This window comes from Lissotriton helveticus, chromosome 5_1, assembly GCF_964261635.1.
Source record: "Lissotriton helveticus chromosome 5_1, aLisHel1.1, whole genome shotgun sequence".
In the NCBI taxonomy this organism is placed as follows: domain Eukaryota; kingdom Metazoa; phylum Chordata; class Amphibia; order Caudata; family Salamandridae; genus Lissotriton; species Lissotriton helveticus.
The window spans coordinates 77,639,944-77,651,761 of record NC_136065.1 but is presented as its reverse complement, the minus strand read 5'-3'; the positions used below and the strand labels follow the sequence as shown (position 1 = coordinate 77,651,761).

The 11,818-nt window shown below is 47.6% G+C and overlaps 1 protein-coding gene across 1 annotated transcript in view; it reads left to right on the top strand.

The window, feature by feature from the left end:
- The first annotated feature begins 4,332 nt into the window (after window positions 1–4,332).
- LOC144754159 (E3 ubiquitin-protein ligase TRIM39-like) overlaps window positions 4,333–11,818 on the top strand; it is a 78,865-nt gene continuing 71,379 nt past the window's right edge. The window contains exon 1 of the mRNA XM_078641741.1: window positions 4,333–4,795. Coding sequence (XP_078497867.1) covers window positions 4,382–4,795 — 414 coding nt within the window. The 5' untranslated portion in view covers window positions 4,333–4,381. The remainder of the gene's footprint in view (window positions 4,796–11,818) is intronic.

Below are 11,818 nucleotides of genomic sequence, written 5' to 3'. Positions count from 1 at the left end.
CTCTGTTGCTTTTTTACCTTTTTTTTAATTCGTCATTCTCTGCCTATTTCTCCTTCTGTCTATTTTCGTTGCTGACCCATCGGATGGACCCAGGACGGACTTTACGCCATGCACCCCTCCCCAGGGAGCCCAGGAGGAGTAGTCTGCCGCCCACGCCAGGAGTCGGCCTTTCTCTGCTGTACCCAGCCAACGCCTCTACAGCATCCCAGAGAAGGAGCTACTCCCTTCTACTCCCCAAGCTGACTTACCTGCCCCTCTGATTTCCGCGAAACTGCGCCAGACCGCTGCTTTTCCTGCATCTCTGTGTAAGAGCTTCCAAGGAAGGGATTCCCTCCCCGGGTTGCATCTGCCCTTTCTTTGCTCTCCTAACGTAGCTGAAAAGAATGTGTCAAAACTTCTCAGTTTTGACTTAGGCTTGTTTTCATGGTGCCTGAAAAAACACGAGCTTGCAGCCGTGCAAATGGACGGGCCCGGGAGAAAATAGAAAATTCTCTGCATTTTTTAATGTACCTGTGTGTGTGTGCGTGCGTGTGTGTTTTCATGCGAGTTTATATTAAAAAATATACGAGGGTGCATCTCTGGGCCCTGCTGCCACTATAAGGTGTGCTCCTTCTTAAGGGTCTCAAAGTTCCTCATTTACTTTTCCTTATTACCAACCTTGTCTCCTGTCCTATTACTCCATTTCTTTCCTCTTTCTTCTCTTTCTTCTCTTCCTTTCTTCCCATCTTTTGCCTCTCCCTACTTATTCCCTCCCTTCTTCCTCTCTGACATCCTCTTCCCTTGCCTCGTTTGTTCGTCCTTATGTTCTTTCTCTCATCATTATCCCTTTCTCCAATCTTATCATTTTTCCTCTGCATTTCTTGAATCCTTTTCCTCTCCTCCACTCATTTTCATCTATCTCCCACAGTAATCTACCCAAACTCCCCGAAGAGTAAACCAACAGGCTCTGGGCTTTCCAGTTTCTGAGTGGGTTCTAAAATTACTGCACTATATTAAATCTAAATTATAGACTAATCTCATTGATTGATGTAGAAGCCAAACTGTACGCCTCGTGCCTGGTTTGCCAGCTGCAAGGCTGGATGGAAGAAAAAAACATAATCCCAAAGATCCAGACGGGTTTCAGGCAAGGCATGGGCACTACAGCGTACCTCGCTACCATAGCACTACTCACCGAAACAGCACAAAAAAGGAAATCTCGGCTGTTTGCCTGCTTCGTGGACATCAAATCTGCTTTTGACAGAGTAAGCAGAAATCATCTCTGGAATAAACTTTACGCATGGGGCTTGCCTAGCTCAATGCTCAACGCCATAATTTCTCTGTACACGGACACCTGGGCAAGAGTTAAGATGGGCGCTGGGTCCAGTACAACGGAAAGTATTTACACGCAAAGAGGCTTGAAACAAGGCTGCGTTCTAGCCCCTAGCTTATTCAACCTGTTCCTATCGGATAGCACCACACATCGAAAAACCTGACTCTCATCCTCCGAAAATGACCAATGAGCCAGTTGCCATCTTACAATATGCAGACGACATTCGACATTGTTTTGCTGAGCCAAACCCCGATTGGTTTACAGAGATCACTAAATAATCTCGTAGCCTATTTGGATAAGGAACAATAAGAGCTAAACAAAGAAAAAACAAAAACCGTCCGTTTAGTGGACTGCAAAAAAACTAAGTTCCAAAGGAGGGCTAATGGGGCAATCGTGGAAGAATATAGCTCATATAGATACCTGGGCGTAATAATCGGGCAGGGCGCAACTCACAAATAACACAAAATGATACTAAAAGCAAAGGCACAATCATTAATCTATGCATACCGACTGCTACGCAAAAAAGTGGACTGTCCAAATTACTCCCACCTGCTAAAAGTAATGGCGCCCAAATCCAGCCCAGTCTGTCCTACGGATGGCCCCCTGGTGCGGCAAAGAAGCGCATTTACTGAACGATTTGCAGTCTAAGATCTATTAAGCTGTCTTTGACCTGCCAAAATGTGCCTCTCCTTCTCAGCTCAGATTGGAATTCGGCCTCCTACACCAGAAATTCCGGGGAATGAGCTGCTTAATTAAACTCTGTCACACCTTTCGTTTGGCGGACCCGAACACCCTGAATAGACTATGCTGGGATAAAATGAAGCACCAGGTGGACCTCGAAACACTGAACTCCTGGGGAAGCTTTTTGAGAGATTCTCTGGCCGAGCTGAATTTACAAACAGTATGGGAATCCAGGGAAGACAGAGGAAGCTTCGGCAAAATGGTAAACATCGCAGCCAAAAAGAAATCTCTGTGGGCTGATAAAAAGGCCCTCACCAAGCGCCGGCATGGGTGGACAGTTATAAACACTTACAGATCTTCACGGTCACAGGCATACCTATCCGCCCATTTTAGCTCTCAGTTAAAAATGAGTTTTATTAAGTTTCGAATGGGCGTTCACGACTCAAAGGACCTGCACCCATCGTGGAAAAAGGTTTTCAAGTCAGAGTCCTGTCGTCTATGTGGCTATAAACAAGAAACTCTAATCCACCTTCTATGCGTTTGCCCAGCCGTTCTAGATCAAAGGAGACAGCACCTGAAACTAATTTGTAACGAGTTGAACATTCGCTCCAGCAGGCAAGCAGCGATACGCTGGTTAGAGGGCTCGTCAACCATCCTGGCTTGCCGGTGAGTTAAATTCATGAAGATCGTTAGTAGACTTTTGCGGCAAGCAGACGGAGAAGCGAAATAAAATTACAACCCAGGAAATCGCAACCGAGCACTGGGTTCGCTCTCTATTAACCTGTAGCTCTGAGCTTCAAAAAGATGTTAAAGAAAGAACTTTTATTTACAAATTTTAACAATAAGCTTTTTTAAAAAACAATATATGTATATAATAATTATGTGCATTTTTATACTGAATGGTAATGTTATTGTCCACATAATCATATTTCTTTTATCATTTTGTTCTAGGGGGGTATTGTAATGATTTTAATTAATGAAACAATAAAAATGAACTTGAACTTGAACTACTGCACTAGGTCCAGGGCAGGCTCCCACCTCTTGGCCTGGCGCTACCAGGCAGCTGCACAATTGATCAATAGGCTTTTATTCACAAAATATTGTGTAAAGCTTCATAACTTTACAGATTTTAGGGACTGGTACAAATTAATTAGATTATTCAGTGAAAGTTACTAAATATACATTTGCATTCTAGGCTAAACCATCACTAGAAATATACAAGCATTGGCAGAGCCAATAGGTCTCGCCTTTGGGACCTTATCAGTGTTTAGCCATGCAACAGGTGATGTTGTTACACCAAGGATATTGTGCTGCATGACTAGATACTTATAAGGTCCCAAAGGCGAGACCTATTGGCTATGCCAATGCTTGTTATTGTAGTCACTATTAGGTTTAGACCTCTGACCTTCAATGAGCAGCTCCTTTTTGAGTACAAAAGTAACTAATATGAGCAGTGTAAATTGTGAATAGAAGGGACATTCTGTGGTGTTCAAAGTAAAATAATATGTGTAGATATAACCAGTAAAATATTTACAAATCATTTTCCGAATGAAATATAGAATTGTTTTTGTACAAATGTTTTTTGATCAAAGACAATGGAATTAAGGGATTTTGCACAAGTTGAATCGTGCCCATAATTATGGCTATGCCACATAAAACTGTGCCTACAGATAAACAAGCATTTGCAATGCACTGGGTCTCGCATTGGTGAAAGTTAGAGATATTAGAGGTGCAAAAGAGAACGCAGAACTGACAAGTTAAAAATAACTCAGAGGATTTTATACCAATCCATAGTTGGGTGACCGCTCCTGGCACTTTCAGAATCTAAGTACAAAACCGAAGTGCTGGTATTTTAGCTGAAAAAGGAGGGAAACCTCGAGTCAGAGCACAGGCAGCAGAGGAGTCAGTTCTCTGCTCTGTGACTGTAACATGAACCCGGAAGTCCCGGCGCAGCCAGAGAGGGACAGACGCACAGACACACCCACTGAACACAGAGAGAGGCAGACGCACAGACACACCCACTGCACACAGAGAGGGGCAGACGCACAGACACACCCACTGCACACAGAGAGGGGCAGACGCACAGACACACCCACTGCACACAGAGAGGGACAGACGCACAGACACACCCACTGCACACAGAGAGGGACAGACGCACAGACACACCCACTGCACACCGAGAGGGACAGACACACCCACTGCACACAGAGAGGGACAGACACACCCACTGCACACAGAGAGGGGCAGACGCACAGACACACCCACTGCACACAGAGAGGGGCAGACGCACAGACACACCCACTGCACACAGAGAGGGGCCGACGCACAGACACACCCAATGCACACAGAGGGAGAAATGAAACTTACCTTCACTTCCTGCATTTCTGCATCATGGCGGCGGCAGCTCAGCTCGGGAACCTCCAGGAAGAGGCCACTTGTTCCATCTGTTTGGAATATTTTAAGGATCCGGTGATGATCGATTGTGGACACAACTTCTGCCGCTCCTGCATCACCCAGAGCTGGGAGGGAAGAGATGGAAACTTCCCCTGTCCACAGTGCAGGGAAATATCTCGTAGGAAAAACCTCCGACCCAACAGACTAGTGGGGAACATGGTGGAAATGTTAAAACAGCTTCACCTGCCCCCCGTGAGGCCCCCAGAGGAGAATCTGTGTGAGAAACATCACCAGGCACAGCTGCTGTTCTGTGCAGAGGATCAGAGGATGATATGCCTGGTCTGCCGGGAGTCCAAGGAGCATAAAACTCACTCAGCGAGTCCTGTAGAGGAGGCTGCAGAGGAGCACAAGGTACGTCTGTGGGCGTTCAGGGATTACAAATTCGCTTTTGAGCCACACCAAGGGGCAGCCGGAGAGCACACGCTGTGTGTGAGAGTGTTCCTGAAGGCGCCATGTCACTGGGACAACACTTTTACATTTCTGGATTTTGCTTTTTACATATTTTGACCTGTGTGTTCAAGCAATAGGGTCCAGTAAAGTGAATCAAAACTACAAATCCCAGAATGCACTGAAATGTTAAATCAAAATCCTAGAAATGAAAAAGTTGTGTCCCGGTGGCATGGAGTCATCTGCTCCCCCTCCCTGTGGATGCCATTGAGGAGGCTGCAGAAGAGAACAGGGTGTGTCTGTGGATGTTTATGGATCATAATGCACCCGCGGGGCCCAAAGAGAGGTCTGTGCAAGGAGTGTATGTGGGTGTTCACGATTCACAAGTGAAGACAGTGTAAGTTCCACAGAGGAAGAAGCTGCAGAGGAGCACAAGGTATGTGTGTGGACGATCACGATTTACAATTGAATAAACTTGTTAAGTCTTTAAGAGGATATAATCAGGGCTTTAAGTGGGAAAAAATAACTGGGGGTGCTCTAAAAGGGGCGTGGTAAATCTCTTAAAGGGGTGTGGCCTATCCGAGTAGGGGGCGTGGTCTAAATCAAGATACCTAGCACTGCTGCTCACGGGATCCCTTGAATCACTCGGTGACTTTCTCCCAACTAAAACTGTGCAGTTTTTCTGCATGACCTTTCAGGTTGAGAGCCGGGGCTATCAAGGGCAGCCAAGTATAAACATTATTTTTGCACCCGTATCACATCCACACACTCCTTTCACTCTCCCCCCCCCCACTCTTCTCTCTGTGTTTTGTCTTCCTCTCTTTCTGTAGGAATGAAGGTCCTCTACTGTGAGCTTGACCTCTAGAATATTTTCTGGCTGACCCTCTAATCTCCATATTTGGTCATTTGATTGAACCAAAATGGATCAAAAGTCATTTTGGTGACCAGTTTTGTTTTTAGGTTTACGTTTTACGTTTTATACTTGTGAATCACACAAACAGCATCTAACAAATGAAAATACCATTAATATGGAAAAGCCGCCATACAGTAGTGTCTCAGGCGGGCTGACACACACGAGGGGGGTGGGGTTAGAGGGGGGGCTGCCACTGAAGCCCTTTGAGTCCAATGGGTGTTGCACGCCTGGCTGGGGTCCTCTGCCTCTTCAGTTTTTCATTGTGCCAGGCTGGCACCACGTCATGCTGTGACCACTTTTCAGTGAATAAACTGAGCTCTCACTGCTGTAGCATAGGTTCAGAGATCGCATTCTAGCCCCCTTAGCTGTCCATCTTGAATACAGAAATACTTATAGAGGCTACAGCCTTTTTGAAAGATCTCCCATATTTTTCTCCGGAATTGACCGGTTGGACTTTAACAGACACAGAGAATTGAACTTTTTGCCTGCAATTCACAGAAAGGACCACTATAACCTCTAGCTCTATGCCCTGATAAACTACTGCTAAGCTTCAATTATCCAAGCCCAGGTCTTGCTCGTCATAACCCTGGAGTCCCCGGCCTTATAGCCATGTACGGGTACCAAGCATAAATGAGACTTAGTAGTAATCATGGAAAGTGGAGAACACGGGGCACTTTTATTGTAACACGAAGGGTAGCCTTGCATGGGAGCGAGTTATAGGAAGAGCATTTTTTATTTTTTTATTCTTGGGCTTGCTTAGGCAATCCTGCCTCCCACAGTAGGCAATAATTCACTCTGTTATGGCTGCGGGCAGAGGTGGCAGTGTGGGGCTGCAGTTAAAGCCGCTTCTGAAGTATAGTTTCTTCCAGATAGCTTACCCCCCTGGGGTTACGGGAGGCTTGCCCTCAGCTGCACTTTACCCCTTTAGATCCTGCATCCAGAACCTTGGTGCTCTCCAGCTGCTCTTTACCCCCACACTTTACTCTCGACCACCTCAGTGCCCGTGGGCAGAGCTCAGAGGCCACCTGAATGCTCTGGACCCTGATATGAGCTGAGAGCAGATACCTCTATCTACCCTTTACCCAGCTGAAATCCCCTGGCAGCACTCTGTGACCTCATGCCCAAGCAGTGGCGGCTGGTCCATAGGGGCGCCGGGGCGGTGCCCTACTTGGCAGAATTACCGTGACAGTACACATCAGAAAAACTGCTCCGGCCTGTGCTTCAGCGTTTGACCATGTCTCGTGCACGCACTTGAGGCTGTGAACTTCACAGTCTCAAGTGCGCGCATGAGTCATGGTGAAACGCACAGCGCAGTCATGCACGCAGGCAAGAGCAGCAGGAGTCCAGCAGAGTCCGACTGCGCAAGTGAGCTGAGGGCGGTTTCGTTTCCGCACCGCCACTCCATTGACATTACACTAGGTATGCTGCGCATGCCTAGTGCAATGCAGGAGTTAAAGATAGGATCCTGTTGGGCGGTGACGTGCATTCGCCCGATGCCCAGTCAAATGGCAGGATCTAGCTGGACTTAGCGCCCCCAGTCGCATCCTGTTTTAGGATTTGCCAACGTCTGTGACTCGGAGACGTGATGGGACGCGGGACCGGCGGAAGAGATGCCTCATCCTGTAAGTTTAAAACGTATTGTTTTTTATTTAATTTTAATTAAATGCACCCCCTCCCTCCCCGCGCGTAGGATTTGACTTTCCAAATTCACTGACAGGGTTTCCATTAGCGTTACAACTGGCCAGTGAGGAAGAATGTGAGGGAGCACCCCTGATGGAGGGAGACCGAAGAAGGGTCTGAATGATGAGGGCAGCGCACGGGGGAAACAGGGGTGAGAGCCTGCAGAATACATAACACCCATGAAAAATACGCTCAGTGTGAGATTTTCGCAGCAGATGTACCGGCAGAAGCATTTTCAGGACTCTCACTGTAAACAGAAGAGAAGTGTCCGACGCGAGTTGAAAGTCCTCCCCTGACACTTGGGCAAGCTGACGAGGGAGATTTTGAAGTAAAATGGGAAAGTGTTATTTGCAAGTTAGCTAATTGATATTTCAGGAAGGGATTAGCTTAAATGTGAATTATATATACTTTGGTTAAAACGTCGAGCGCACGGTGTGTATATATATGCAGGTTGCTTTTCCTTCTCGCCCCCCAACAACCCCCCCTTTCATTGACAACTGCTCAGCCAAAGTGCCTCACTAGTGTCTGTAAAACAGGAAGTGCACATCTCAGGACTATGCCCACTTTAAGTAGTGCATCAGCCATCGAACCTAACTACCGCCACGACCCACCCCAGAGTGAAGTGTAATCCAAGAGCCGGTTCCAGACAGCACCGGGCATCGGGCAGCTGTCAGTGGCACCCTCCCCGCCCCTGCACATGCCCTGACACTAGTCTGTAATGTCACGTGGCTTGTAATCAAAAGGAGCTGCATGCTTGTACCCTATGTGCTCCTTCGGCAGTGCCAATTCGCAGGGTTTCAAAACTCCAGGTGACAAGGCCCCCTTGTTTCTTGCCTATGTGCAGGCGCAGATGTATGCAATAGACCCAACTAAAGACTAGGGGCCTTATTTATGAAGGCCTTGCGCCGCCGGTGCGTCACTTTTTCCCATGTTAAAAGTGACGCAGCGGTGGCGCAAGTTCTTCATAAATAAGGCCCTAGGAATAAAATTAACTGCAGAAATAAGGTGTGTAACTTAATATACATGCGCTTGCAGACAAAGCTCCTTCAAAATAAATATTTACCCTGGCCACAGTAGTTTGCAGCCTCAGCACTCCCCGTACTACGACTCCCTCCCCCCCCCACCCCCCCACCCCACCTCCCCCAAATCCTCTTTTGGCGCTTGCTCGCCACCGGTGACAGGACTCATCACAAACTTTTACGCCTCACCACTTTCAAATGTCACCAGCCACCACTGTGCCCAAGGAGTAGGCACCCTCTGGCTGTTCTTTGCCTCCCTCGCCAAGCTCCGTGGCATTCTGTATGGATAGCTCTCGGTTCCAGTCCAGCCTTCAGACACCGACCTCACTGTTGAGAAAGTGCAAATAACGAGAAAGGAGCAGCTGATACCAGTCAGCCTTGAACACCTCAGACAGACCAAGATAACCGCGCGCTGGAGCCAGTGACGGGAGGGGGCGTGCACGTGCAGTCAGTCAATGGGAAGGTGTCTGCACTGAACACAGGCTGCGGACATGCTCTGCCTGGGCACAGTCAGGGCTTTAAGTGGGCTGAGTCTGAGCACTGGCAGTTGTTTTTGAGGCCCACGAAACGGGTCTGATAAAAAAAAATGAAGAAAGTATTAACTTTACCAGCCGTGAAAATAGAGCCCGATAGAGACCCGTTTCGAGGGTCCCAAAAAAAAACTGCCGGTGCTCAGACCCGGACAGACCCGGCCCACTTAAAGCCCTGGATATAATGTATATTTTGGGAGTGTTAAGTGTTCTTCGAGAAGGCTGCTGATAAATACAAGATATGTTTGTTGGTGTTTAGGGATTGTAAGTGAATCCACTCCATGAGGGCTTTTTTTTTTTTTTTTTTTATTTCCGAAATTCTTTATTGTATATATAAAAATATAATTTTACATACAGGGAAGAGGCTTATACATGAGTGGAAAGAAGAAAAGAGAGAAAAAAGAGAAAAAAGGGAAAAAGAAAAAAGGGGGGGGGGTGGCATTCCGTACTCTTGAGATCATTCGCCAGTTCGTAGTCTCATAGTCCAAAGTCTCATAGTCTCATAGTCGTATTGCGTCCGTTGGTGCTCCTTGGCGTTTATGACCAAGCATCTTGCTCCCCGCGCCGCCCCGGGGGATAGTGGAGAGAGATATAGGTTATAGGTTAAGTAGGAGATGTACACGGTGCTCTGTTGGCTCTAGCCTGTATCTGCCCGTGACCTCAGATGTATCACGTTCACGCCTACGGTGGCTTGTGTGATGACAGGTAGTGGTCTAAAGATCCCCACATGGTCGACTGCTTGTGCGTCTTCGGTGTGTGTTTTGCTGTTATGTTGTCCGCCCCCCTAAGGAACGTGACCCAGTTGAGCCATGCCTGTGGAGCCGCCTTTGATGTGTCCTTCCAGTTAGTTAGGACTACTTTGACTGCGGCTGTCAGCAGGAGATCTATGAGGTCCCTGTCCTCAGCCTTTGTGATTGCCTGTGACGTGAACCCTAGAGCCAGACTTGTGAGGTTCGTTGGTATGTCTATGCCTGTGATCTCGTGGATGAGTGTTCTGATCTTCCCCCAGAAGTCCTTGATTTTTGGGCATTTTAGAAGGAGGTGTTCTAAGTCTCCCCTTTCTCTATCACAGTTCCAGCACATGTCGCTGTCTCTAATGCCCACAGTGGCTAATCGGGCTGGTGTCCAATATGCTTTGTGTATCAGCCAGAATTTTGTCTGATTCAGCGTGGCCGTCACTTTTTTCCTGCTAGTGGACCTCCATAGCTCTGCCTTGGCTTCCTGACTGAGTGCTTGACCTGCTGCCTCTCCCCAGAAGTTTAGGACCTTGTCATTGAGTTTGGTGTGTTTGGGGCCTAGGATCTTGTAAAGGTGTGCCACCTGGTGTCCTAGCGTGTTCAGGCTGTTGGCCAGCTGTATTATCGAAGGTGTCTGGGTGTTGAGGTTCGCCTTCCTAATTGCGACTTTTATCTTCAGGAAGTTGTATAGTTCTACGCTGTTTAGGTTGTACTCTCCTTTCAGGGTGTCGAATGTTACATCTGCACCCTTGTTCTTAAGATCCCTGGCTGTGGATATCCCTAGGCTATACCAGTCGTGCATGTCGAGGACCTTCCCCCTGTATTTTAAGGATGGGTTGTAACAGCCCCAAGGCGCGAGTGGTAGTGAACGGCGGCATCTCAAACATACTAAACCTGGGCAGAGGCACGCGACAAGGCTGTCCACTCTCACCTGGCCTCTTCCTATTGGCAATAGAGCCACTCCTTACAATGATACGAACGAACGAGGATATAGCTGGGGTGCCAATCGGAGGAGAAAAATTTAAGCTAGCGGCGTATGCAGACGATGTGTTAATAATGACAGAAGACCCTGAGAGATCTATCAAGGCACTGACAGATACAATTGAGAGGTACGCCCAGGTCTCAGGGTACAAACTCAACAAGGACAAATCAGAATGCAAGCCCCTAAACATCCACACAACAAGTACAGTACTAGGAACGTCAGGCCTAGCGTGGCAAACTAAACCTATTAAGTATCTAGGTATTCTCTTCGAGAGAAACCTGAGCACGACACTAGAACATAATGAACAGGTTATAATCCAGAAAATCAAGGCCAAAGTAGACGGGTGGTCACCCAAGTTCACAACATGGTGGGGGAGGGTAGAAACAATAAAAATGATGCTCACACCTATGGTGAACTATATGCTAGCCATGCTACCCCTAACCAACACAGATGACTTCCACAAAAAGATAGACAAGATACTGAACGATTTCCTATGGAGAGGGAAGAGGGCCAGAATAAGCATGCAAAAGCTCAGATTATCAAAGGAACAGGGGGGGCTAAACATAACAAACTTCAAACGATTCCACGAGGCGTGCTTAGCTAGACAGGGACTGCACTGGCTAGACCCAAGACAGGACTACACACCGGCATGGCTAACACTAGAACAGGGGTTGCTAAAAGGTATGAAACCCATCTCCCTCCTCACGGCCACCAAACACCCGGCAATCAAAGACAACCCGGTACTCAGAAACACAAAACGGGCTCTGCTAAAAATTGACAAACTTCTCAACACACTCCATGAGGGCTTTATAGGAACCTGTAAAAGAGCACAAAGTGTGTCTGTCCGAGCGCTGTGATCAGAGGCCGCATACTGTGAGCCACAGAGGCGGCTGCAGAGGATCAGAAGGGATGTGTGGGGGTGTTTTAGGATCTTACATTATACTCATTCCGTGTAACACTGCAGTGTGAGTTGTCGGTGTCAGAAGACTTGACGCGACAATGCAGGGTGTAGCACACGAACTCACAGGAGCAGAGACACAGCAGAAGAGCTGCAGCAATGCATTGTGACGCACACAGGGTCACAAGGGCACCGGTGCAGATGACTCCCCAGCAGCGCAGGGTTCAC